General features: G+C 44.8%; 1 protein-coding gene across 8 annotated transcripts in view; it reads left to right on the top strand.

The window, feature by feature from the left end:
• utrn (utrophin) overlaps nucleotides 1-25,326 on the top strand; it is a 105,472-nt gene that overhangs the window by 74,465 nt on the left and 5,681 nt on the right. For 5 of the 8 annotated variants that reach the window (XM_029849623.1, XM_029849628.1, XM_029849622.1 and 2 more), the window contains 14 exons: nucleotides 721-799; nucleotides 1,711-1,771; nucleotides 5,426-5,487; nucleotides 6,181-6,255; nucleotides 8,257-8,458; nucleotides 8,578-8,663; nucleotides 9,755-9,912; nucleotides 12,456-12,622; nucleotides 14,248-14,359; nucleotides 15,602-15,738; nucleotides 18,199-18,237; nucleotides 18,677-18,742; nucleotides 19,781-19,846; nucleotides 25,163-25,324. In XM_029849623.1, the coding sequence (XP_029705483.1) occupies nucleotides 721-799; nucleotides 1,711-1,771; nucleotides 5,426-5,487; nucleotides 6,181-6,255; nucleotides 8,257-8,458; nucleotides 8,578-8,663; nucleotides 9,755-9,912; nucleotides 12,456-12,622; nucleotides 14,248-14,359; nucleotides 15,602-15,738; nucleotides 18,199-18,237; nucleotides 18,677-18,742; nucleotides 19,781-19,846; nucleotides 25,163-25,324 (1,472 nt within the window). The remainder of the gene's footprint in view (nucleotides 1-720; nucleotides 800-1,710; nucleotides 1,772-5,425; nucleotides 5,488-6,180; nucleotides 6,256-8,256; nucleotides 8,459-8,577; nucleotides 8,664-9,754; nucleotides 9,913-12,455; nucleotides 12,623-14,247; nucleotides 14,360-15,601; nucleotides 15,739-18,198; nucleotides 18,238-18,676; nucleotides 18,743-19,780; nucleotides 19,847-25,162; nucleotides 25,325-25,326) is intronic. The other 3 variants (XM_029849625.1, XM_029849624.1, XM_029849627.1) reach the window with 2 other exon arrangements.

Raw genomic sequence — 25,326 nt, 5'->3', positions numbered from 1 at the left:
TAGCATCTGTACTAAATTCGTAGCCTTGTTTCAGTGGACTGCCCAGCCTTGTTTTTCCCCCCGACCAAAGCGCCTCAAGGCGTCACTTTCTCTAATAAGGCAGGACTGACTGTGCAGTTGGGTGATTTGCTTTTCATATGCTGAAAGCTGCCATCTTCCTCTCGGTGGGCAGTGGCCAGCAGGGTCATTAGCTGCCAGGGAGAAACTGAGTTATTGGGATTCGGATGCCTGTTTCCAGGATTCTCCCCGTAGATCGCCGTTGTGTGTTTCTCAATTATCTTGCAGTCGATACTGTCATCGCAGTGAGGCCCGGAGGAGCCGAGCAACCCCACAGTCGCACGAGGCACACGTGCACTATCTGAGAGATCAATACTTCTAATAGGTGCAGAATTGATGACTCAAAGCTGTGCAGGGATCCATCTTTTATTCCGTGTGCCGACAAACAGTCAATGCGTACAGGTTTTATACATGTAGCACACGTATGTCAGGCTAAATCTTCACAGTGTCGCCCCCCCCGGGTGTCCTCTCATTTTGTCAGGCTTTCATGCGCGTTTGCCATTTCGCTGTTTCATCAGCGGGTTGTTTGAACCCAGATAATTCAACTTTTTCATACCTTCCAAATGAATAGCACTAAAATGAAGCCGTTTCCCCATCACCCCCTGCTGTGAGGCTCTGTCTGCCTGCCTTTGAAGCCCGCTTTATCTGTGTGTCTCCGTGCAGGTGGCGGTGGAAGACAGATTGAAGCTACTGCAGGAGGCGCACAGAGACTTTGGCCCCTCCTCCCAACACTTCCTGTCCAGTGAGTACACAGCCAATTACCTCAGTTAGGAAATAACAGAACTGATGATTTGGTCTTTCCGAACTCGCTGCTTTCTTCCTTCGTTCTCTTGGTCATTGGTGGGGAGACTGGGACGGACAGGTAAAGAGACATTAGAGAGAAATGCAGGATTGGGAAGGTTAAACGTCTCTGCGCCTTCTTCGGTTATTGCGCAACCATTAGTGTTTTCTCTGTTCCATCCCACGTCGTTTGTCGGGCATCGCTGTCACAGAAGCTCAGCTGCGCTCCGGCGCCGTGTCACCAACGGACACAAATTCACACTCCAAACCCCAATTCCAGCTCTGCGGCAGACCAAATGGAATTCGGTCTCCTCTTTCATCTCCCAACACTGTGACACTATCTACTCCATCAGGCGTTCGCTCTCATTACACGAGTAGCTTAATATTCCCTCAGGGATCAATAGAGTAGCGCGTCCTTATCTCGCCCTATCTATCTCGTATATCTCCCAATCTCACTTAATCTCTTTCTCTTACTGTCTTTTCATCTCTCTATCTGAGCATAGAGCTGTGTCAAGGAGGAGGGACTGTGGGAGGGCAATAAATCAAGTAGTATTTCTGCTCCATATTTCTCTGTGGAGCCAACGATATTTGGCTGGTTTTGTCACTGTGAGCTCACTGTTTACAACATTCCCTCGGTCTGGCAGCATATATTGTCCACGTGACACCTTTGGACTATTTTTCCATTCTTTTTTATATGTTAGTGCCCCTTTATTTAGAGCGTATTCAGCAGTACTTCCCCCCCAATTTAGATAAATTATAATAGGAGTGTTATGTTTTACATAATTTAAGTACAAGATGTTGAACCAGGATGGGTTTCGGTCCTGTGTGCTACATTGTTACAGTTTAACCGAGTTATTCTCTCTCTGTATGCAGCTTCCGTGCAGCTCCCCTGGCAACGGGCGGTTTCTCAGAACAAGGTTCCATATTACATCAAGTAAGTGGCGTGAAATTGCTTCATCGTCTCGTTGTTGTACTGTGTTGGATCTTTTCGCGTCGCCACGTGAAAGCCGGAATAATTGCCATAGAAATTGCCTGGAACAGAAACAAAAGAGAGGGAATATTCGGCATTTTATACGATTGTAGCAGAGGTTGGAGAAACATGTGAAAGGTTTGGAAAGTGCCATCAAAGGACTGAGCTTAATCTCGTGTACGTGCTGTAGAACCTGATAATAAAAAAAATATTAAGAGGGTTTTAGATGGTTTAGCTGTCGAGGTCATGTAGGTTAATTTCATCTGATAAAGATGAAAGATCATCCAGTCTGGCTGTGATACCATCACTGATGTCTGGAGTTATCCCTCTTTAGTTGGCACTCAGATGGTCTACAGTCCAGAACGAGCTGGATTCATTACTGTTTATTTCTTAACATATTTCTGGCGATAGCTCATTATCGTAAACCTTTTCTCACTTTGTCCATGAGTCCCCGGACAGCCTCCCGCAGTGTTCTTAATATAGTTTAACTATGATGCATTAGGATGTGGTTCTAATTTTGATTATTGAAGAAGAGAAGAAGAAGAAACATCTTTGATCCTCACGCCACCATTGACGGCCTCGCTGGAGTACCCAGCACAGCTTCGAGCAAGTGAACACTTCCGCTGTTTTAAATTCCTAATTTTTCCTGTAACTTTAGTTGTCAAAATTGATCCATGCCATTTAATTGCGGAGCCATTGCCAAAGAGCTTTAGCTCCAACTTCCGATTATACTGTTTCCCACCGCAGCAACAATCCGCAATCGGCGCTTCATCGTAGCCTTTTAAATGGTATTGAAAGTAATTTAACCACTCGAATTTAGAGAGTGGGAACACTTGTGGTGCGTTCGGGTCTGCAGGAGGACACTGCAGCGATAAAAGCCCAGCACAGAGAACTACTAAGTTTTGCATCAACGGTCTGTGGCCACAGATGTGCCCAGCCAGTGAACCTGCGTCCGCTCACTCACACCAACACGGGGACACACACACACACACACACACACACACACACACACACACACACACACACACACACACACACACACACACACACACACACACACACACACACACACGGTCACTCACAAAGACAGGTGTGTTCTCATTCTCACAAAGATGCTTTCATATATCCAAAGGTCCTTATGAACTCCCCCTGGAACCACCCTCAGAACAGTTTTTTTCTCTTCCTCGGATACTTTTACAGCGAGCTAAATTCGCCACCGTTTATGGCTGCGGCGCTCCCGGGCTTGAAAACCAAATCCAGGATTAATCTCGGGTCACTTCCGCTGCTGTGACATCATTGGAGTGACCTGACTCCTCTGAGACCTTAATTTCCCCCAACACGTCCTCATCTCCCTTTGGACGCTGACTCTTTTCTCTGGGCTGATAAAAGGGCCCCTGATCAAAACGGCGGCTTGTCCGTCCCCTAGAGTGAAGTTCTGATGGGAAAATCAAACGCTTTCAAACACACTTGGAGCCCACTGCCTCATGTCTTTCAGCAACTTTGCTTTCTGTACCATTTCACTCGTTCTGGCATTTCTGGGGTGGCCTAACATGCCTCGCAGGCTTTTTGAAAAATATAGCAAGAGTGGATTTCTGCAAAGATTAGTCTTCACTTTATTCGACAGCTTTTCTGGATCTTCTGTCTCTCTGTGTTTTTGTCACAGGAAACACATGGTGGACGGAGTTGCCCCTAATCCAGGCTCAGACTGCATGTTTTAAAATGACACATTTAAAACTCACGGCACTTAAATCTTAACAACAGAGGGTTTTAAAATGAGGACGCTCACAGCGGAGATGCAGAGTCTGAATTTACCACATATTCATTCAGGGCCCTGTGATTTATAAATAAGAAATACATCCTTGCTGCGATATCTGACTCAATCTATCTTTCTGGATTTGCATGCGATCATTTACCCGCACCCTCATGATTATTCCGGATGCTTTCTTAGCATTTGACAGTGATAAAGCCCCAGCAGTAAAGAGGTAACTGGTCGGCAGCCAACTCCTTGATGAAATATTTTCACTTTTCGCCTGACTGTCCATTCTTGACTCAAGAAATAGGAGCTGCACCCCAGAGGGGACCTGTTCCTGATCTATACTGTCATTCTAAACAAAGGTAGACCATCTATTGGGTAATTATGGCCGTCATATTTGTTGATGTGAGGCTATATGAATTCCTTCATTACCTCCTGCTGCAGGAGCCACCTTCCATGACCCCAGTTATTTATTGTTTCTTTCTCTGAGATTTAATGATATTTATGAAGGAAAATGTCAGATGCCTTCAACACAGACGGCCAATGGAGATGAGGCTCCCTCAGACGGAGACTCCCTAATAGTTAGCCCCCAGCAAACCTGAAAGGAGCAGGCATTTTTGTTTACCAGTGAATCCAGTCTAGACGCTGAAATCCTGTCATGGCTCTGTTATTTCTGGACGCAGAACTTCTTTCCATCCATTTCAAGTGTACTTTACAGGCTGTGGTCCTCACAATCGATACTGGAGGACCTCAGCAAGTCAAATCAATTCCCACGTGTAGATAATGATGTTTTTTTCATTCCAAGTGTATTTTGCAAATGCTGTAGTATTTACGCTTTGTTACCTTCTCCTCCAACGTCTCTCCACTGCTTTTGAATGTTTCTTGTGCTACTTTAATGGCAGAAACTTTGTAGTAAATGTCACAGCACTATTTTCTTGTACCGTTTTTTTACTATACAGAGAGTTTTCATATTTTGCCTCAGTAGCTTTGTGCTTCTGTGTCTTTTCAGGCTTCAGTGATAAAAATCTGAGGCCTTTGATAGTCGCTTCTCCTTCCCTGACTTGTGCTTTTGTGTGCAGCTAGTCCCCAAACTGGATTCCTTGAAACTCCTTCTTTAGTCCAGGCAAACTCGTTGTAATCCATTAAATCAAGCACTGTCCACTTGTCCGTAAATTAGCCTGAGGCCATCGGCCCCCGTGGATGCCGAGCAGTGATGGACAAGGGTGCACGAGGAGAACCCCTGTCGCCTGCTCCGCTACCTCAGTTCACCTCCTGTTTTCGACGCAGTGCTGCCTGTCAGCGGAGAGCAAGCTGTCGCGCAACCCTCGGAGGAGGTTTAGCGTTCAAAAACAAAGGACTTTTATTACAAACCTGCCTTCCAGAAATCCAAACATTCCGCAGTGATCTGAGCATTGCCTCTGACAGCCGGCTCCATCTTAAAACAGACACGTTCTAGCACAAGCGCGTGGAGGACGGCGCCGGGCAAAGCGACGTATTAATTGAAGCATCCTTCGCAAAAGTTTGTTGGCGTGTGTGTGAACGTTTGATCTGTTTCTGTCAGTGCTGTTGTATTCACGTCGTGTTGGTCTTGTTTGTGTGTATTTGTCACAGGATGTCGGGGCCTTTAAGCTGCGAGAGACAGTCTGCAGTTTCTGTCCCCAATCCGCAAAACAGATTGCAACAAAGCTATCAGTGTTTGCCGTGATGTTAGCTCGGGAGTGTGTGTATACTGACAGGTTCTTGTGTGGGCACTTAAGCTCTCCGAGTACTTCTGTATCTCGTAGCGTCTAAAGCCGCCACGTCTTTCTAAGTATCTGCGTCTGTTTTAGTGTCGTTTACTCTTCCTCTGTTGTTGTGTTTCTCAGTCACCAGACGCAGACGACCTGCTGGGACCATCCGAAGATGACAGAACTCTACCAGACATTAGGTAGACACACACACACCCACGCTGTCTGTGTATTAAACCCCATCACTTAGAAGTAACATGCTTCCCCAGCATCACTAAAGCAATTCTGATTGAAATATGCATCAGGTTTTTACATTTGGTTGGCAAGTGCAACCTGTTTCTGGCCCCTGTGTTTATCCTGTGCAGTTAGACAGGTGCGTTTGTAACTCTTATGGCGTTCTGGGTTAGTCAGTGCCAAATGCATCAAACGTAACATGAAAGGAAATATTTCAATCCGCCTCCTGGTGAGGGATCAACAGCATCCCTTTTTTTTGGCTCTTTTCATGTTATTTTACAATTTACATGTAGCTGAAATGTTGCCTTGATCTTCCTCGCGCATTCTCCCGATCCGCGTTAACGTCCGTATGCATATCCGCGATGCTGTAGGGTGGCCGGTGTGACTGTGTTTTTAATGAGGTGCCAAATAAATAATAAGCGGTGGAACTTTGGCAGATTTCACTGCCGGCCAGAAGCTCAACAAATAACATCCAACTCCGCGGTGAGCCGGAACTCACTCACCAAATGACACCGGCTACAGTCTCTACCCTTCCCCTATGCTCCACACACAATAAAGAACATACCAGTCCATGAATTAGTCTGGGTTCTGTATCACAGCCTTTTCTGATCCTTCTGTTTGTCCGCCTCTTATCCCTTTGTCTCTATTCCTGCCTGTAGCGGACCTCAACAATGTGAGATTCTCGGCGTACCGAACAGCCATGAAGATCCGCAGACTGCAGAAAGCCCTGTGCTGTAAGTAGGACGCCCGCTCTCACACGCACCTTAATACCTATGACTGTGCTCCTCTTCTGTTGACGTCTGCGTGCAACAAGGGTATGAAGGGAGGATTTCTGAAGCTTTGCCATGCACAGTGTGCCAGGACAGCACTGCAGCCAAGGATGTTTTGGCTTTTAAATGACACCCAGCCTCTCGTACGTGTATGTGTGGATGTCTTTTTTGGTTGCCTGGTATGACAGCCACAGCTGCTGCCTGTGCTGCTGAAGAGCATAATTTGTTGCGAGCAGGTGGGTTTGGTTTCCGCGGACATTTTTCACCCCTCTTGCTGTTTGTTTTGTTTATAATGGATGTTTAAACGGAGGCAGTTACTGTCTATTGTTCCAGGGCGTAAAAACCCCATCTACGCATACGTGGCAGGTGCACGCAGGCCCCCCGTTCCTGAGAGGTTTGAGTCAGCGGGGCAGCAGCAACACGGGCACGGCTCAGTCTAACAGTAATGGTGATGAATGCTAACTATTATCCAGCTGTTGATGGTCTCCAGCAGCACACGCTGGGAAACCAGGCCTGCTCATTTGCATCCTGCTGTTTCCAAGAACTTTTGCCACAAGTTCATGTGCGAAACCGGTTCCCCGCACGAGCGCGAACCCATCGCGGGCATCGCAGTGTGTTGTGTTTGTTAATTGTTAATTAGTTTAAGTCGTGCGGTGTTTTGGTTTGCCTCTCTGATCGCGCGTGTGTGCGCGTTCGAGATAAGGATGCATTTCAACAGTGCAATTCAATTTCATCAAGGAGATAAGAGCAGTCACAGCCCGAAGGAAAGCGCATGCGCATACATGCTGGTGTTATATGTGACCTGTGCGTGATTGTATAGTTGTAATTGTGAGCACATTGGATATATCGTGAAATGGTTAACGGGGTTAGAGCTGTGCCAAGGGGAGATACTTGGCATAAAAGCCAGAGAGAAGAATGGTTGTGTTTCTGACGGAACCGGCTGCTCTGTAGAGCCCGGCTTTGCTCGGCTGCAGCGCGGTAATTAGTGCTTTCTGGGGGGCAGAGAGCAAGATTTGCTAACGAAGCCATGAATTCCTCCAGAAAAGGATAAAGAAGAGACGCAGGAGAAGCAACAAAAGAAGGATGCATAGAAATCTATAGCGTTATTGCCTCTTTTGATCATAACACTACGTGTTCTAAATGAGTTATACACCCTCAGAAAAAAACATGCTGTCATTCATCTTAATGAATAAAGCCATTCATGTGTCATTTGTCGACCTCTGTCGATATCTACACGAGCTGCTCTCCATTTATTATGATGATGAATGACGGTAAATTGCTTCTGCTCCTACTGAGCAGAGAAGGAAAAAAGTCAGAAAAAGAAAATCAATGTGGATTGACCATAGTGATAAAAAATGGGAGTAAATCCACACCATACTGTAGGTTTAGTTGCGTTTGAGTGCACGTAATCTGGACTAGAATCAGCTGATATAGACAAATGCTGCTTGGGTTGTGTAAAAGGATGCATTTATCCACCCACCGTTTGTGTGTAACGCAGCAGCTGGTCAATACTGGTCAGCAGCTGCTGAAAGACTTTGTGCTTAATAAATGTTTCAGTTTCTCTGATCCTCTTTGAATGTATTTGTAGATGGCTGTTGTGTTTATTACTGGCCTCCCCGAGGACTTGATTAGCCTTGTTCTTTTTTTTTTTTACTCTTGCTTTCAAGATACAAAAGTTATAGTTGGACTTTAAAAAAAAGAGCAGAGCAAAGTGCTGATTTTAGCTTCATTCAGTGACGCCAGGGCCAATGAATTCATTTGAAAAGAGCAGGAATGTTCCTTCTTTCTGCTCTGATTCCTGTCTGCACACTTGAATGTTGTGAATGATTTGTCTTTCCAGGCCTCCATAGTGGGTCTTAAAACTCCAACAAAGGTGTCTGAGTGGTTCTGACATGCTGGTTTTCTCTGTTCCTAGCTGACTCACTCCCCTTTCTTCTGTCCTCTGTCTCCTTCCCTCACCTGCAGTGGACCTGCTGGACCTCAACGTGGCTCAGAACACTTTCAAGCAGCACAAACTCGCCAACAACAGTCAGCTGCTGTCCGTCCCCGACATCATCAACTGCCTGACATCCATCTACGACGGCCTGGAGCAGGAGCACAAAGACCTTGTCAACGTGCCACTCTGCGTTGACATGTGTCTCAACTGGCTTCTCAATGTTTATGACACGTGCGTGAGATCCATCACTAGGGCAGCAGAACCTTTTAAAAGGCTACAACAATGCAAATATCCTCATTTTTGCATCAGTAATGTTGTATATAAGGTAAATGTGGGTGCGGTGTTTACAGGGGCCGCAGTGGAAAGATCCGTGTCCTGTCCATGAAGATCGGCTTGCTGTCTCTCTGCAAAGGACACCTGGAGGAGAAATACAAATGTGAGCTCTGACACATTTGCCGAATATCTGCCGACACATGAGTTTTAACGCCAGGCCAATCTACGGCGAGCTCGCCCCACACTGCTCCAGTCCCAGCGCTATTAATCAAACTTCACAGAACAAAAGAGGGAGTGAAGACGGACAATCTTTGTTTCTAATTGGATGACAGACCTCCCACATATTTGCCCCGCTCTTTATTTAATTATATTTCACGACTTCTTTTTAAAGGATCAGTGGGTGTTGAATTTAGCTTTGCTATTACTGGGAGGAAAGTGTCATTTTGGCTTCCTGCTCTTTGTTTCTGTCAGTTTATCTCCGCTCACTGTCACTGCTCACAGCATTGTTCATCCATCCAACAGTGTCACTTTGTGCTGGCTCCCTTTTTTCCCCATTTTCTTCCTCGTCTTTCTGTCCCCTTTCCTTGTTTTCTCCTGCCACGGCATCCTCGAACCTATTCTTTCCACTGGCACTTTGCATTAGCTTGAGAAGGTTATAAAACATGGCTGATTGCACCTCTCCTCTTGCGCTCTGCTCTTTTAGAGTCTAGTTGGCTGTAGTTTCACGCACACACACACACACACTCGTCGTTTGGCACATGTCTAATGTTCGGAATCGGAATCTGAAGCTAGCGAGTAAGAGATATGAGTGTTTTTATGATGTCACCACAGATGTGTGATAGAAAGGAAGCAAAGCACATTTTATCCAGCGTTTGGATGCACGCCACACTCGCGCTCTTACAACCACACAAACAAGAACGATCGGTGGCAGGAAGTGAGCGGCTCATCGGCACCCTCATCCATCCGCGTCCCCCATGAAACTGTCTGTGCTGTGCCTGCGACGTGTGGATGAGTTTTATAGCTTCATTTAACCGATGCGCCTGTGTGCCTTTGCAATATTCTGTATCCAGTTTGGGAGAATGTGCCAGACATTTGGGACGGGGGACAAAGAATTGTAAAAAGAAATATATAAAAAAAACAATGTGGTAATAAATGTCCCCTTTCCTGCCATTCTTCACAATATTCATACATGTGTTGTAGCTAATTCTCAGTCCCTCTTTTGCCTTCATCATCTGATGTGTTCTGTCTGTCCAGACCTTTTCAGCCAGGTAGCATCGGCCGGGGACACATGTGACCAGAGACAACTGGGCCTCCTGCTCCATGAAGCCATCCAGATCCCAAGGCAGCTGGGCGAGGTGGCCGCCTTTGGAGGCTCCAACATTGAGCCCAGCGTCCGCAGCTGCTTCCAGCATGTATGTTTAACACTGTTACGATTAACCCTTTTGAGGGGGGGTTAACGTAGAGACTAACAAGCCACCAGGGAAGGACCAAAACAGTTTATCAAGATTGTGCTTTATTTCGTAACACACGTGCATACATCAAGAGTGGAGGGAGAGGTGGAACAAACGGGTCTGTGCCAAAACAAAAGTCAAAAAACAGGGCATCTGAAAACATCAAAAACACAATGGTGGCCACAGCCCATAACCTAGTGTAACTAACAATCAAAACCTACGTGCAGCAATGTATGGGGTACCTCGTCCCACCTGCCCTCCACAAACTCTCCCTGTCAAACACTGAGCAAGAGAGCGAGCCCCCATGAAATTAGGGGGGGAGAGCCTTTAAAGCGGGCCTCCGCTGGTGATTGGTCAGCTAGACACAGGGGAGCCAATCCTAAGATCCCCGGAGTCCACAGGTGGTGTCTATCTTCCTCGTCACCAGCACTGCCTTTCGGTGTTCCACCACTTCTCAGCCTCTGGATGGCGCCACTCTGGGAGGTCACCAGCAACAAAGAACACAAAGAAACACCAACAACTCCCCTGACACGTAACAAACACAAACAAGGGGGCAGATGTGGGCTGATCACACACGGGCACTTTCCCGTTCACCGTCAGACACCAGTACAGCACTTTTGTCCTGACACAGTCACCAAATGCGTGTTGCACAAACTCAAGGTGAAAACTTCCCAGAGTTGAAACAGAAGGACCAAAGAGTTGGTAAAATATTGCTCACTATATTCAAGCTCGGTGACACTTTTGGTAATTGCTTTTTCATATGCAACATCGCTGCAAGAGTTCAATTTTCTCTGCCTCTTCAGGAAGCTAATTGACATTAAGCGTCACAGTCTTCTCGTTTTCCAGCCGTCTGACTCCTGCCTCTCTCGGTCCTGCACAAAGGCCGCAGTATTGCAGCTGTGCTGACCAACCATGACGCCTCAAATGGTTTCCAGTCGTCTGCTGGCCGTCCTTCAGTCCCGTCCTTTATCTCTGAATATTATTACCACTCAATGATGTCTCCGCTCTCTGGGATCGCTTTAAGTTTCCTCCTCACAGGCTCCTGCTGTTGCATTCCTAAATAAGAGCCGAACCTTAAAATCAGAAAAGTTATTAATTTAACCAAACCCGCCCCGTGTCTCACAAAATAGTTGATGACACATTCATTTACACGTGCAGGGAGATGAGCGCGAATTTCACATACAAATTATCCACAGATGTGGTCACGCCATGCACGCTCCACTAGCTCCACTAGCTCCACTAGCTCCGCAGCTCATTAATCATTTCAGCGTCATACTAAAATTGACACATATGTCGACATCCCTACGTGCGTGAATGCAAGACTCCGCCGTGCTGGGCCGGTCTGCGAGTGACGGTGCAGCCATTTGATTTAATGGGACTGTGATGAATATGGCCCCGCTCACTGCTCCTCGGTCATTAACCCATCCATCCGTTTATGCCACATCCCTTCATTCGTCTCCATGTACTGCTGTAATTAATTCCTGAGTGCCATAAATGCACCTTTAGGAAACACATAAGGAGGGAAGGTAAAGATGTGACGCTGCAAGGTGAAAGAGACACGGGGAAAGTTGAAGAAGAGGAGACGTGAGTTCCGTTGGGGTGAAATGTCCATTGGCAACTGTCTCCTACTCGGTAGTTTCAATTTCACACCCTCTTTAATGTATGACAAAAACATACAGTAAATCCAAATTGTTACCTGAGAATAGCTTGAAATGTTGCTAATTAACAAGGCCTGTCTGACCTTTTTTACCACTTGATGGTTTTATTAGGTGCATTATTTCCCTCACAAGCACTTAGTCCTTTATGTTTTTCAGAGTCCAGATTTTATGGTGGATCTGCTTCTTTTTTTGGGTTCATATTGTGCTTTTTCCATCCCTGATTTATCTTCAAAAGAAATATAATTAGAATATCCTGCAGCCGTAGGATGGGCTGAACAAAAAGACCCGGCACACACATATAGGAACCACTTCTTGATTTTTCTTTCTCCTATTATAAATGCATTCCTTTTTTGTTGCCCTTTTTCCGGTGAAGGAAAGGTCACATTTGACTTGTTTAGTAGGATCAACAACCATGTCAAAGCTTCTAACCGCGTCCTTTTGTTTGAATAGAGTTCCTCTGGAAATATATCGATTGTGAATCAATGTATAATTCTGAAAATCCTGGGTAATTTCTTCTTGTTGCTGAGAGCACCATTGTAAATCTGCAGAATTACAATAGGAAAGGCTTCAGAGTGTGTTTATTCTGACAACTACATTACAATAACTGCAGCCGGTCATTTACAATGACATCTTTACCTCAAAAACATGAGAAGCATGCGGGTTTCTACAGTTTATCAAGTGAAGCACATGTTGACCAGGTTTAAGGCCAGAATAAATCATCTGTATTTACATGTTGTTGCCCATGTGTCTGTATGTTGATTTTTACTGGAACTGGTGTAAGTTCACATGGTAGCACAGCATAATTGAAAGACTCCTCACCGCTGGCATTGGCTCTTTTGTGCTCAGATGAACAATAAGGTGGAGCTGGAACCCAGGCAGTTTGTGGATTGGATGCGCCTGGAGCCCCAGTCAATGGTCTGGCTGCCTGTCCTGCACAGAGTGGCGGCGGCGGAGACGGCCAAACACCAAGCCAAGTGTAACATCTGCAAGGAGTGTCCCATTGTCGGCTTCAGGTAAAGTGCGCTCGCTCGTGCACAGGTTTAATTCAAAATGCGTGACGCACCAAACAAGGACACGAGTCTACGCCGCGTAGCACAGCGCACGTTGCGCCAATGTGGGAGCGGTCTGTCTTGTTCTCTCCTGGTCGAGTCTAAAGGGCAGATCAGCTCTGGAGGGCAGGCATTTATCTAAATGTCAACAGCTGATACACCACCGACTAAATACCATCTGGGGGTTAGTAATGAAACCTCAATGGCAGGCACACACCCATAAACACACAATGCACGGGGGCGTCCACAAAAGCCTGATTGGCTGGCAAACAAATCCATAAGAGATCCGCCCCGAGACTGTGCAGGACTGCCAATCACTCATGTTTCACACAGGCGTACAGCAACATCGGGTAAATAAAAGGGTCACGATGCTGGTTCACTGCAGTAAAGCCAAGAGAAATGTAAATTTGATACTACAGATGGAAACTGCTGAAACTACAGGAAGAGGGGGAGATTGTCCCTTTGCCAACCCTTGTTTGCCGGTGAAAAGAGAAAAGCAGTCAGACTTGTGATCAAGCACCCGTCTCCCAAGTTCTGCCAGTGATGGATGAGAGGCAGCGGCAGAGAAGATGGAAGGCAGAGAGGAAACACTGATAATAAATGTGCAGGGTTGTTTTTAGGATTTCGTTTTTGTTGCTTTGAATATCCAAAAGAGAAGAAAGGGTGGCACAGCGGGTCATCTGAGATGATGCTACTGCTGATGTAGCTCTGATTAGTTACAGCAACAAAACAGGAAAGTGTTCAGACAGAACGTCAGACGTGCACTTTCCTCTTTAGGCAGAATTGTCCTCGTGCATTAGATTAGATTAGACTGGACCTCTTCTGGAAAGATGTGTCTGTCTTGTTTTGCTTGTTATTTTGCTTTTAAAATCAGTTTCGGCAATTTTGTGGTATTATGACAGCTGGAGGAGAAGCTGCTCACACATCCAGCAACCCAGAAACCTGTTAATATTGATGCTTGTTGTCTCCTCCCCAACGTTATCGTTCCTTCAGTCATATGCTGCGCGTCAGTCTGTAATGGACTGTTTGACTTGCTAATGTTTCCTGCATGGCTACTTCCTTTGATATATGGTTCTCCCGTAGCTCATCACTCCTCTGACCTTGAGAAAGCCAGAGGAGAGAATGATGACAAATATGAAAGCTGTAACGTCTGCAGACTCCTCTCTCAGTTGGGAGAGTGGTGGCTACACCTGCTGAGGGGACATTTATGTCAAATCCTTTATTATTTTTTGCGAATCCATAGGACGATTTCCCATACTGGGAGGTTGGTGAAGGTTGTTCAGCATGTTTATGCAGGGGACGGTTGACAGTTAGTGGAAATGACAGCTCTTCCAGACGCCTGGAAATGGGTCCTATATGTGCCTGTCTATACACACACACACACACACACACATCAAAAGTAGCTATAGAAAATGGTGTTTAAAGCAGGCATATTCAATCGTTGACTGGTTTAGTCTGGTCATATCTATGATCATAATAGATTGTATGTATAAATGATGGCTTCAAATGAGGAGTTCACCCAGGGAAATGTTGTTGCTCATCAGCCTTGATTAGGTCTCATATTCTTTCTTTCAAACTCCCGTTGTCAGGTATCGCAGTCTGAAGCATTTCAACTACGACGTGTGCCAGAGCTGCTTCTTCTCTGGACGCACAGCCAAGGGCCACAAGCTCAACTATCCAATGGTGGAGTACTGCACACCGGTGAGTGCACCGGGTTGTTTGCATGACCAACACATGCCATCCCACCTCGAAAAGGTTTAGACCGTACGCACACACCTCAGTCCCCTTATTGGAGCTGTTTAGATGCTTTGATTCCCATTAAAACTTGGAAGATCTGTCTGCATTCTGATCCATCTGAAAGGTCAAAGCTCTGTGGTCTCTCTCTGCTCCAAAAGTAAGAAAAAAACTTTCCTATTTTCTTCCTTTTGTTTGGACCAAATCATCAAAAACGGAGCAATCGGCTTCAAAACGTACATGCATACTGTAAGTCATAAATATCCTGGGATGTATGAATAATTTCCATTACTTGTGGCAGAAAGCAGGATTTCAATTTTACCAAGGTGATACGGGTGTGATTTTAATAAAGGGAGCTGAACATGGCGTCTTTCCTCGATGGCTCTGCAGTCACAAATCTATGTAATTACAGGATTGCTCATCTCCAAATTCAAATAGAGTGGAGATGTTTCTCATTCCTTTCCCATAATTTGCTTTTTCAAAGCGCAGACTGGATAGATATCAACTACAGGAGCTGTGGTATGGAATAATAGCCCAGGCCTGCCGCGGGTTTGAAAATGCTGGTCATTTCATTTTATCTTATTAAGATCAATAACATAAGCCAATGTGGATACAATTCAACACCTTTCCATGTAGAGGTAAATTGACTTCAATTAAATACGATCATAAACCCTCAGACATCGGTGGTTTCTGCGTGTGACTGAAATAATAAACCAGTCGGTGACTCGTAGCACGAAGACGCAGTAAATAAACCTACACGCAAAACTCATTTGAGACTTGAGATCTGCATCTCTCCTTTGAAGGAAACCACCTGTGAGCAGTAGAGGTAGCATATATCAGCAACGGGAGACGATTCCGACACTGACACCCCGACAACGACAGATGGAAACTTGAGATGTCCTATTTCCCTCCTTTATTCGCTCAGAAATATCAGAATCTTGTAAAAATGAGTGAATTCTGGGAAAAAAGCAGCTTTGAGCCACGTTGTTACTGCCCATTCTGGGTTCATCCGTGCCAAATACTTTACTCACTCCCTTTCAGCCATTTCGCCTGGAATCCTTAATGTCATTTTGCTTTAACATTACGGTACATTGGATGTGTTGGGTCATGGTTGATAACCTCTCCTTCTTTTTCCCCACCCACACCCACACATATATCACCGTGCTCTATAATCGTTGTTGATGCGACGTGTGTTTGTCTTTCTCGTAGACGACATCAGGCGAAGACATGCGCGACTTCACCAAAGTGCTGAAGAACAAATTCCGCTCCAAAAAGTACTTCGCCAAGCATCCTCGGCTGGGTTACTTACCCGTGCAGACGGTTCTAGAAGGCGACAACATGGAAACGTAAGTCACCACTGAGGGTCTCTGATTAAATGATTAGGAGTCTGGTTACTATACAGCACAAATCCACCTATAGATTAAACAGCAGCAGCTGGAACTGGAGACTCCAGGACGTGTAAAATGTTTATTTCTAGCAGATCTCGAGCCTCGGGGAGACTTATCTCACTCCACCACCTACATTTCCAGCTTCAACCACAGCCAGTAACTGTTTCAACCAACAGATAAAACACAATATGTAGCAATTAAATCCTCTGCCTTTTTGCTGCTTAATCCCCTGCAGTGGTTAGTTACTAAAAACAGCCTGACATACATTAAGACTTGGAGGATCACAGCGAAATCAATACATGTAAGCATTAATAAGCCTTTTTCGGTAAATGAGAACCCTTTTTTTTTGCTACTTCTTAAATACTGGTCATGGTCTGGGCTCAACTGAAGCTGCTTCTCTGTCTTCAGCACCAATGCAGTGTGTGAGTTTCTGGTCCCCGCTGCTGCTAACAGAGAGAAGCCCTTAACGGACGTTTAAGTAGCCGTGATTATGCAGACACCTCAGGCCAGCCTCTCATTTTCACTCGGTTGTGGCCCTTTTAATAGTGGCCCTCTGAATCCGAGACCTCTTTGATGACTTTTCCCTGAACATTATTTATCTATTTATTCTGTTGTCACTATAGTCTGACTGCTCTCTTGCAGCCGTGTATGTAAACTGGGAAAAGTATAAAAACTGAGAGCACTTTACATTTGTCAGCTCTTCTCCTTAATGTCTTTTCTCCTCCACTCCTGTTGTAGCGTTTCACTTTTTTTTTAAATACCTCCCACTTTTTTTTATTTTTGCACCTTGAGTGCACAGAACACCGCCTACTCACACCTCCCACTGCATTTTTGTTTCATTTCACGACAGAAAGGATTTTCGATCTGTCATAGCTATTTTGTTATTAATATAGGAGGCAGGCTAATGGATTCCCACTTAAGTGATTTTTTTTTCCCTACTTGGTAAAGCATGAGTTTCTGCTCCATTAATCCCCACAGATAATGGCCTTGTAGGTGGATTTTATAATTAGTATGGTCTTTTTTTGTTGTTTTGCTTTTTCTTCCTCTCAAGAATACAGGAAAGAGAAAAATAGAATTTAAAAGGATGGTCTCTGACCTGGCCGGACTAGCTTCACTTCAACCAACTTTTTCTCAAAATAAAAGTCATAAGGGAGTTTTGCAGCTGGTGAAAATGCTTACCTGTTACGTTCTGGGGCCCTGACATCGACCCTCTGTAGGCTGGGATCTTTTCAAACCTTGTTAGAATAACATCACATTTTTAGATGAAAGGAGAACATTGGAAGAACCTCAGCACGTTCAGACTCCACGTTCATCCATACTTCAGCAGGCACAACAAACCGCTCCGCTTAACCAGCTCATTACAGAAGCTCCAATTATCAAACCTTAAACACTCCCAAGGTCTTCCTTCTGCTTTACCTGCTTTTACCCACACTTATTTCTCTATTTTAAGTTAGGTTTGTCTCAAAAATATGCTGCTTTTTCGCACATCACTGTGTGTCAAATCATAATGTGTCGGTTTCCGTGGACGTGTTGTTTTCTGTTGTTTTTGGCAACGCTGATAACTGGCATTGAAGAGACAGAGAAGTCAGCAAGGGCATCTAAAAAAAATGTGGCAGCAGCAGCTGAATATAACACCTATCTCTCCTGCTGAGTCTGTTATTTCCTTTTCCCACCATTTGGTGCATTTTTCCCCTTCTGGATCCGATTTCCCCCACCTTCCAGCAGCTACACGGGTGTGACCACCATGCATCAAGTGCAAGTGAATTTTCCTAAAGTGTGGGGACCGTTATCTTGCCAGTCTGCTGCCAGACGTCTCTGCGAAAACACAGTCCTCTGTTTTTTTGTAGATAAGAGGGTGTTCAATTTGTTTCCAAAAAAGCAGTTTATCTTTTGCCTTTCTAAAAATAGCTGCAGTAATCAGAGAGTGGAAAACAGATGCCTTTAATATTCTCTTCTACCTCCCTAAACAGGAGTTCCATCCACTACAACACAAATAATTGACAATCTAGAAGATGCATCCTGTGCAGGCTTTTGTTATGTCTATAATAAATAAGAAAAAAGATCATCTTTCATTTCACATTTAAATAGCTAGAATAAAGATGTTCTTATTGATTTTAGCTGACAAAAATCAGTCTATTTCTTGACCATTTAAATGCTTTCCAAACCTCCATACTTCATCTGTCAGTCTTTTTTCTAAGCAGGTATTTGTTGTCATCGCCCACCTACGTTACCACAATGAGTAAATATTTTTGTGACCATGTAATGAGCTTCACTCTTTGGTGAATTCAGCCACTGAGCTGTTGGAAACTGTCTTCCCTTTCCCTTCCTGCACCTGCAGCGTTTAGTCCGAGTTGACATTCAGTGTTATATGGTACCTTAACCCCCCCCCCTCCGTCCTTCCCTTCAATTCTCTTACAGTCCTGTCACCCTCATCAGCATGTGTCCGGAGCAGTATGAGTGAGTATCAATGCCACCGGCGTCGTCTCGCCGTCACTCTGAACGCAGTTTAACACCACCTCCTCCGGTCCCGGCTCACCCTACCCCAACATAGTCATGACCCCCCTGCATGTTGCCTGCCTGCCTGTTTGCCTGATTCACTGGCTGAACACGCAAGCCCAAATCACTCTTCATCTGCACCTTCTAACATCTAAAATTCCACCTAGTGACTAGTTGCTCACCCCAGCAGTGGCTGTCCTAATAATCCAGCTCTTTTTTTTTTAGATCATCCCGATTTCTAGTTTCTCTCTCTAGGATATTCGGATTTGCATTTCTCTTTCTAGAGGGTTCTTTAGGTTGCGAATGCGCACGTGCAGGAGAATCTTGTGAATCCTGCGACCCAAACGAGCTGCATGAGCATGCGGAATCTCATTCATCTCATTAATTCATTCATTTCCAGGCTGTCCCAGTCACCTCAGCTCTCTCATGATGACACCCACTCCAGGATAGAGCAGTATGCCAGCAGGTATGCCTCCAATTCTTCAGCCATTATCTCGGCCTCTCACACGCACCACGTCCTGCATATATTGATGACCTGGTGTAAATGGTGCATATTTAAAGGTGGAATGCTTCATTGCGAGATGAGTAATTTACCACTGTTTTTGCACATCTTTATTATTCATCATTAATGAATGCTGCACTTGGTAATAGATGGCGGAAAGTGTTGGTAATTACAATAATGATGTAAAGCTAAAGCCGGCCCCCTCAGCTGCAGACACTTTAGATCCCCAGCTGAGATCAGAGCAGCAGCATTTCCATTTTAAATCATCCAGCCACCAACATCTGCACGCCCGTGGACACAGAGTGTGGCCCGCAGTTAATCATTACCCGCTTCAGGAAGCTAATGTCGCTGCCATATTGATGTTGGAAATCTGTCACGTTTGATTTTGTGATAAGTGGAAATGTGGAGATCCCACACGTGCACAAACTCCAGCGTGCCCTTTTAATGAATGCCTAATCAGTCCGAAGCTTATCTTCCCTGACGAGGATGCGGGTTACACGTGTCGGAGCGGAGCCGCGCACAAAGCTTTAATCTTAAAGGGTCTTGTCGGGCGGTGCTGCTCCGTCTGACCAGACGCCTTCTGCCGGTCACACATCATTAACCTCCGCTCACTGTTTCTGGCAGCGTTTTTTTTATCATTCGGACACAGGCCCCTTTTTAGCCCAGTGCAGATGCTGACATTTCAGAAGATAGCCGAGCTTATAGATTAGCACGTGCACGTGATCTACCACCAGTGGATTTTTACTACTTTTTTTTTTCAAATCTCCTCAACTGGATGTTCTGTATGAGCCTGATTTAGATTTGTCTGTGTGCAACATTTGTTAAAGTTGCTTGGCAACCCTGATTCTTTTGGCTTTGTTCTAAATTTAGAACGTGGTCGATCTCAATGAATATGTGGAAGCCAAACCAAATCAAGCGTCAAGCTCCTTGTTTGTTTCCACTGAAGTCCATTTTCTGGGCGGTTTAAATCACAAGTGAAGGGTTTTTCTTTCCCACCCTCAGGTTGGCCCAGATGGAACGCTCCAACGGCTCTCTGCCCACCGACAGCAGCTCTGCCACGGGCAGCATGTAAGTCATTACTGACTCCTTCTACAGGGCTTTTTCTTGCAGATGCTTCTCAGTTCGGACCACTAACGTCCTCATCACAGTGATAGTCTACACTTTCCACTCATTAGTGGCTCAAAATCCGAAGAAAAGGAGGGGGAATGTGCAGGGGAGACAATGGATGTGGTTGAATATGGTCAGATAAGGGGACTGTGATGGATTGGATTCCCCACCGTGATTGAATTGGAGTGTTTGGTTTCAGGGTCAGCGACAACAACCACCTAGCATTGATCAAAGGGTCTCCTTGAATGGGAACGAATTACAAAACAATGACAAAACTGAGCATTTGCCTGTTCATGTGTGCAGCAAGCATCATGTGGTCCGAAGGACATTCCTGACGAAGGTCACATTGGTCTGTCTCCTAACAAAGAACCCAATCATGGGAATGAGCTGGTTCAGACATCCTCAAGAGCACATCAGCCGCATTTTTTTTTTCTTTCGTCTTCTTTCCAAATCCTGTAGAGATAAAATGTGTAGACACAGATCTCAAGATGTCCCAGATTATGAGATTTGAGAATAAGGTGCGTGTGTTTATGGATGTGTGAAATTAATTTCTGCTTCAGAATGTAACAGATACTCAGAATGTGCAGATCATTTCATGCCTCTTTGCCTGCAACCGTTTCAGCTGGCACCCTCGTGTTTTTGGCATCCCTCTGCCTCTGTCATTCTTGTGATGGTGGTATCTCAGCCGTGGGGGGCTTTAGCATGCATGTTCCTTGAACTGGTGGGCGAACTGATTGGATTTTATTTGGCGAAGCTCTCACAGGACACTTTGGCCCTCAAAAAGCACCCCAAGCTTTCTCTGATTTGATGGCAGATGCCACAAAGGATTGTCAGCCTGCTAGAGCTCGGAATTGGTTTTTTTGCCCCCGTCCTTGTCCCCAAGCACTTCTTCCACCGAGCTCACCAGCAGTTGTTTAAGAGTCCAGATCTCCAGACCGACGTTCTACCTTGAAGAACAGAATGCCGGTGACTAAAGCCTGACATTCTCTTCTGACTGTTGAGTCATTACAGATCCTGAACAACGCATACCTGGGGAGTAAACAGGAAATATGTTTTTAAGCAGAAAACTTTTAAAATGAGTGTTTCCCCCCCAACACAACAGTGAAAAGGTCACATGAGCAAATGCTCTTGGAGATGACAGGAAGCTTCAGGGTTCATCCTGATGTAGGTTATCTCCCTGGCTGACGCAACCTCCGCATCAACTCTTCCTTTAGCCGAGGAGAGCCTGTTTGAATGAAGCCTCCCAAAAGCTTTCTCTGCATCTCTGCTGATCATTGGGGGTGAATTGAAATAAAGGATGGGAAGACAGAAAATGCTGGAAACAGAAGTGGATTTATTATCCCCCTCATGGCGTTCATAATGCGAGAGACATGTATTATTTCCAATCCACTTTAGCCTTTGGTGTTTGTTATTTGAGCGGAGGCTGGCGCTCCCGAAACAGCCCTCACCAAAGTGCGGTGCACTAACGAGGTGAGGAAGATGATGGTTTGATGACGGTTAATGGGCCCAACTGCAGTTGGATAAAAACACCCACCAGGGTACTTTTGGAACATAATCATAGTTATTGTGCTTTCACGCCAACATCAGGGTCATTACTGCAAAATCTGCATTTGGATTTGTTGCAAAAACGAAGGACACAGTGAATCTACATCAGATGCTGCATCTCCTCTGCACATCTTGTACAGAACAGCTCAGTCTGGAATACAATTAACCCACATCAATATAAGAGTAATTGGGTTCACTTAAATGCTATTAATGGCAAGAAGTTTTCACTGTTATTTCCTCTCTCGCTCAGCTGCACCGCTCCTGATGTTTCCTTCTCTCCATTCTTTGTGCTGCTGGCTGTCTTTGCTCTCTTAAGATTTATTTTTTCCACCTGCCTTTAGCCTACTTTGCCCGAGCATCTTTGTCAATCACTTCACTCCGACTGTCAGTCGTCTCACACACACTCACACACACATTTCTTTTTCCTTCATGCTGGATATGATTGTAGAATGAGTCTTTCTGGAAACCTGTTTATTGTAACATGGATGAGTGTGTTTGACAATTACACGCCTGTTTACCTTTTGGCTTGTAGTTTCTGATCATACAGAGCTTTGTGTTCAGTGCCAGCGGTGCACTGATATCAATAATTGGCATTTGCTTGCTTGTGTGTGTGTGTGTGTGTAAGCTCCAGAGTGATGTGTGTTGTTGTGGCTCTAGTGGTTGTTTTCTGTGCTGTTTTTGCCTTGAAAGGAATCCTTAATTACTGAGTTGTTGTTTTTGCCTTTTTTGACCCCCATTGCATCAATGAAAAAGCCCCCCTTCCTTTTTTTTCTGCCTTTGTCTTTTGTTTTATCTCAGAATTTCTAGGCACTCCCTCAGTGCTGTCGCCTTTTCTCATCTTTTTGATAATTTACCCTTTATAACTGTATTACCATCCCTGTCTGTCTTAATTTCCTCCCCTCTTTCGCTTCTCTTTTCATTCTTCATTGTCGTATTCTAATCATGTTCTACCACTCTGCCCAGGCAACCTTGAAATTGAGCCCCAAGCACAGAGGTAAAATACTCTTTTTGAATACTTAATTATGGAAAGACCCTCCTGGACATTATGGCTTACAGTAACTTTGAGTAAGTCCCATAAAATCAAGGTTTGTAACAGCAGGGGAAGTAAAAGCCTTCCTTGTGTTTCTTTCAATTGTTTCCATCCCACCCATCTCTGAGCTCATTCCGGACAGTTCACTTGGAATAGAGCTGCCCCCCTTGTAATGTGTTACCCAGGCTTCAGGTCTCCAGGCTGTTATTGGGTAAAAAGCATAAACATCCCCTCAGCTGCGTCCATGCTCACCCTCATTCAGCACACAGCTAATATTTGAGATTCATGGCAACTAAACGCCACCGCATTCATCCTCATTATTCACATTTAAATTCTTTTCCCACACTGATGCTCTCTGCATTGTTATCTGTGTCTTTACTGCACTGAATGTCCTCGGTCCTTTCACTGCGCTTCCTCTTCCCCTCAGTATAGCAGACCAGGTGGTCTGAAAGCCAGCTCTACCCACAGTGCTCCCCATTTTCCACACAATGATCTCCGTCTTTCTGTCCTCTGGGATCCCTTTGCCAATTGTAATATCCTGCAGCTTTGTCTTGTTTGGGGGCTGTCAGTGCTGGCCTCTCCTCTGGGTTGGACTCTTGTCTCCTAATTCCTGCAGATAACCGCCGCCAAATGTGTCTCTTGTGTCACAGCATATGCATATTTACAAGAATAATTTGTGTATTATTGCAATGTGACTGTGTAAAAGTAAACTTTCCATCTCTGCCAGCCTCATAATAGCTTACAGTTGGACATAAATCATCAGAAATAAAATAATGAATCTCGGCAACATACACTTTTGTGTACCAGTGATAAATCATGTTGGTTAATCCAAGTTTATAATGCTAAAAAGCATATTTATCTTTAAAAACAGATAATAATTGTATTGCCCAGCTGAGTATAAATTCAGCTGTGGATTCAGAAATGACAAAAAAAGGAAACTTAACAATCTGTTCTTCGCAAATATTTTATCCAAAGTTTCAACCAATGATGTTCAGCGCTGCCTTCACAGCACACAGACTCTAATGAGATATCGGAAAAGAAGTTAAATGGCTGATGCCATTTGAGCTCGGGGACATCAGTGGGTCTGCTTTTAATGACGCCGTCTTCACTGACAGCTCTGTTTAATTCCACCTGCAGGACACCTGTGTCAACATCACCACCATCTGTGCGTCTTGTTGGCTGAGAAAACCAGTGCTGATACTGGCCAATTAAAGGAAAACACACTGGACAATGGAGGAAAAAAAGGATTTTACAGAGAACAATGTTCAAGAACAATGAACAATGAATGTTCAGTGAACAAGATCTGGCCTGCTGTGCAAAGTTTGAGGGATTACACAGTCAGCTGAGCCGGTACTGGGACTGTTACGTGTAAGGCTCGCCCATTAACAGTTGTAGGAGGCCGTTGAGGATGTGGTCTTTAGATTGTACTCTGTCAAAATTGTCTGGACCTGTGAATTACTGTCCTTTCAAAATGTCATCGCTGAGGCAAAAAAACACCCCTTTTTCCTCTCTGAACTCAAATCCTTTTTGAATGCTGAATAGATCTTGAAATGTCAAGAATGCCAGCTTGTTCTCCATTAAAGTGGAAAATTATTCCATTATTGTCTGGCTGTAAAAAACAGTAAGGTTTAGAGGAAACCACAATAACTCTGGCTCACATTGGTACACGTTGCGTTGTTGATAAAATGTTGCTCTGAGAGGCAAGTTACGCATTTCTGAAGAAGATTTTTGACCGACATTCAGCGGTCCAAAGATCCCACAGTGCTGCCGGCCTTATTATTTATTTATTGGTTTATTTTCTTCTCTTCTCTAGCGTGGCGTTGAAAGTGAACTTGTTTTGTTTTATTGAAGGAATGCAGCAGAAGTGGTTTGCTAAGACCTGCCACTTCCTGTCAGATCACTGGAATGGACAAACACACTCTCACACACACACTCACACACATACAACCGTATGCACCTGCAGCTATTTTCTTTTTCCCTCCCTCTATACTATATCTTTCTCTCCGTGCGTCACACTGGACATTGACTCATACACACATACATTTGCTGTAGCGGAGCAGAAGTCGCACACATCGACGTCTATCTTTAAAATCCTCTCTGCAGATGCTGCAGCTATATTTACAGAAACTTGACCTTTGTCTGTATTTGCTGCAATGGAACAAATAAGTCAGACAATAACACACTGCTGGCTTCAGGTCAATAAATAGGATGTTTCTGCTTTGTTTTAAGACAAGAATAACATGAATAATTTAGTCCTTTAATTTGTTTTGTTTTTTTGTCACAGACAGATTATTTCATGATTAATTAATGCTGTAAAGGAGATAATTTAAATAAAAGATGGCTGGTCGATAAGGTGGCACAGTCCCTGGTGTTTCCCCTCCATAACTGATCAAATATTCAAGATTATGTTGTTATTCAGAAGAGGGGACAGGATCTAAAGACATTAATAAGAGCTAATATTTGGACTGGATCTTTCAGATTTAGAGGTATTGTTGCAATAAATAGAAAAGTATCGAGAAGTGTTGTAAGTACAGTTTAATATTTCCGACTATTATATAGAGATTTAGTGAAGAAAATAAAAAATCTTTCTTTGTTGAGTTGATCAGCAATGAAATGGTGACGAATGCCTCCATCCTTCACTGACCTGATGTTTGCAAGATGTTGGGACTCATCGCTCACCGCTGCTCTCTGCACCCCCACAGGGATGACGAGCACACCCTCATCCTTCAGTACTGTCAGACCCTGGGAGGGGAGAGCTCCCCCTGCAGTCAGCCACAGAGCCCTGCGCAGATCCTCCAGGCCGTAGAGAGGGAGGAACGTGGCGAGCTGGAGCGGATCATCGCCCGTCTGGAGGAGGAGCAGAGGT

The sequence above is a fragment of the Takifugu rubripes genome, chromosome 16 (assembly GCF_901000725.2).
Source record: "Takifugu rubripes chromosome 16, fTakRub1.2, whole genome shotgun sequence".
Lineage (NCBI taxonomy): Eukaryota > Metazoa > Chordata > Actinopteri > Tetraodontiformes > Tetraodontidae > Takifugu > Takifugu rubripes.
Note: the sequence above shows the minus strand (reverse complement) of the source record. Positions and strands in the feature narration are given on the sequence as shown.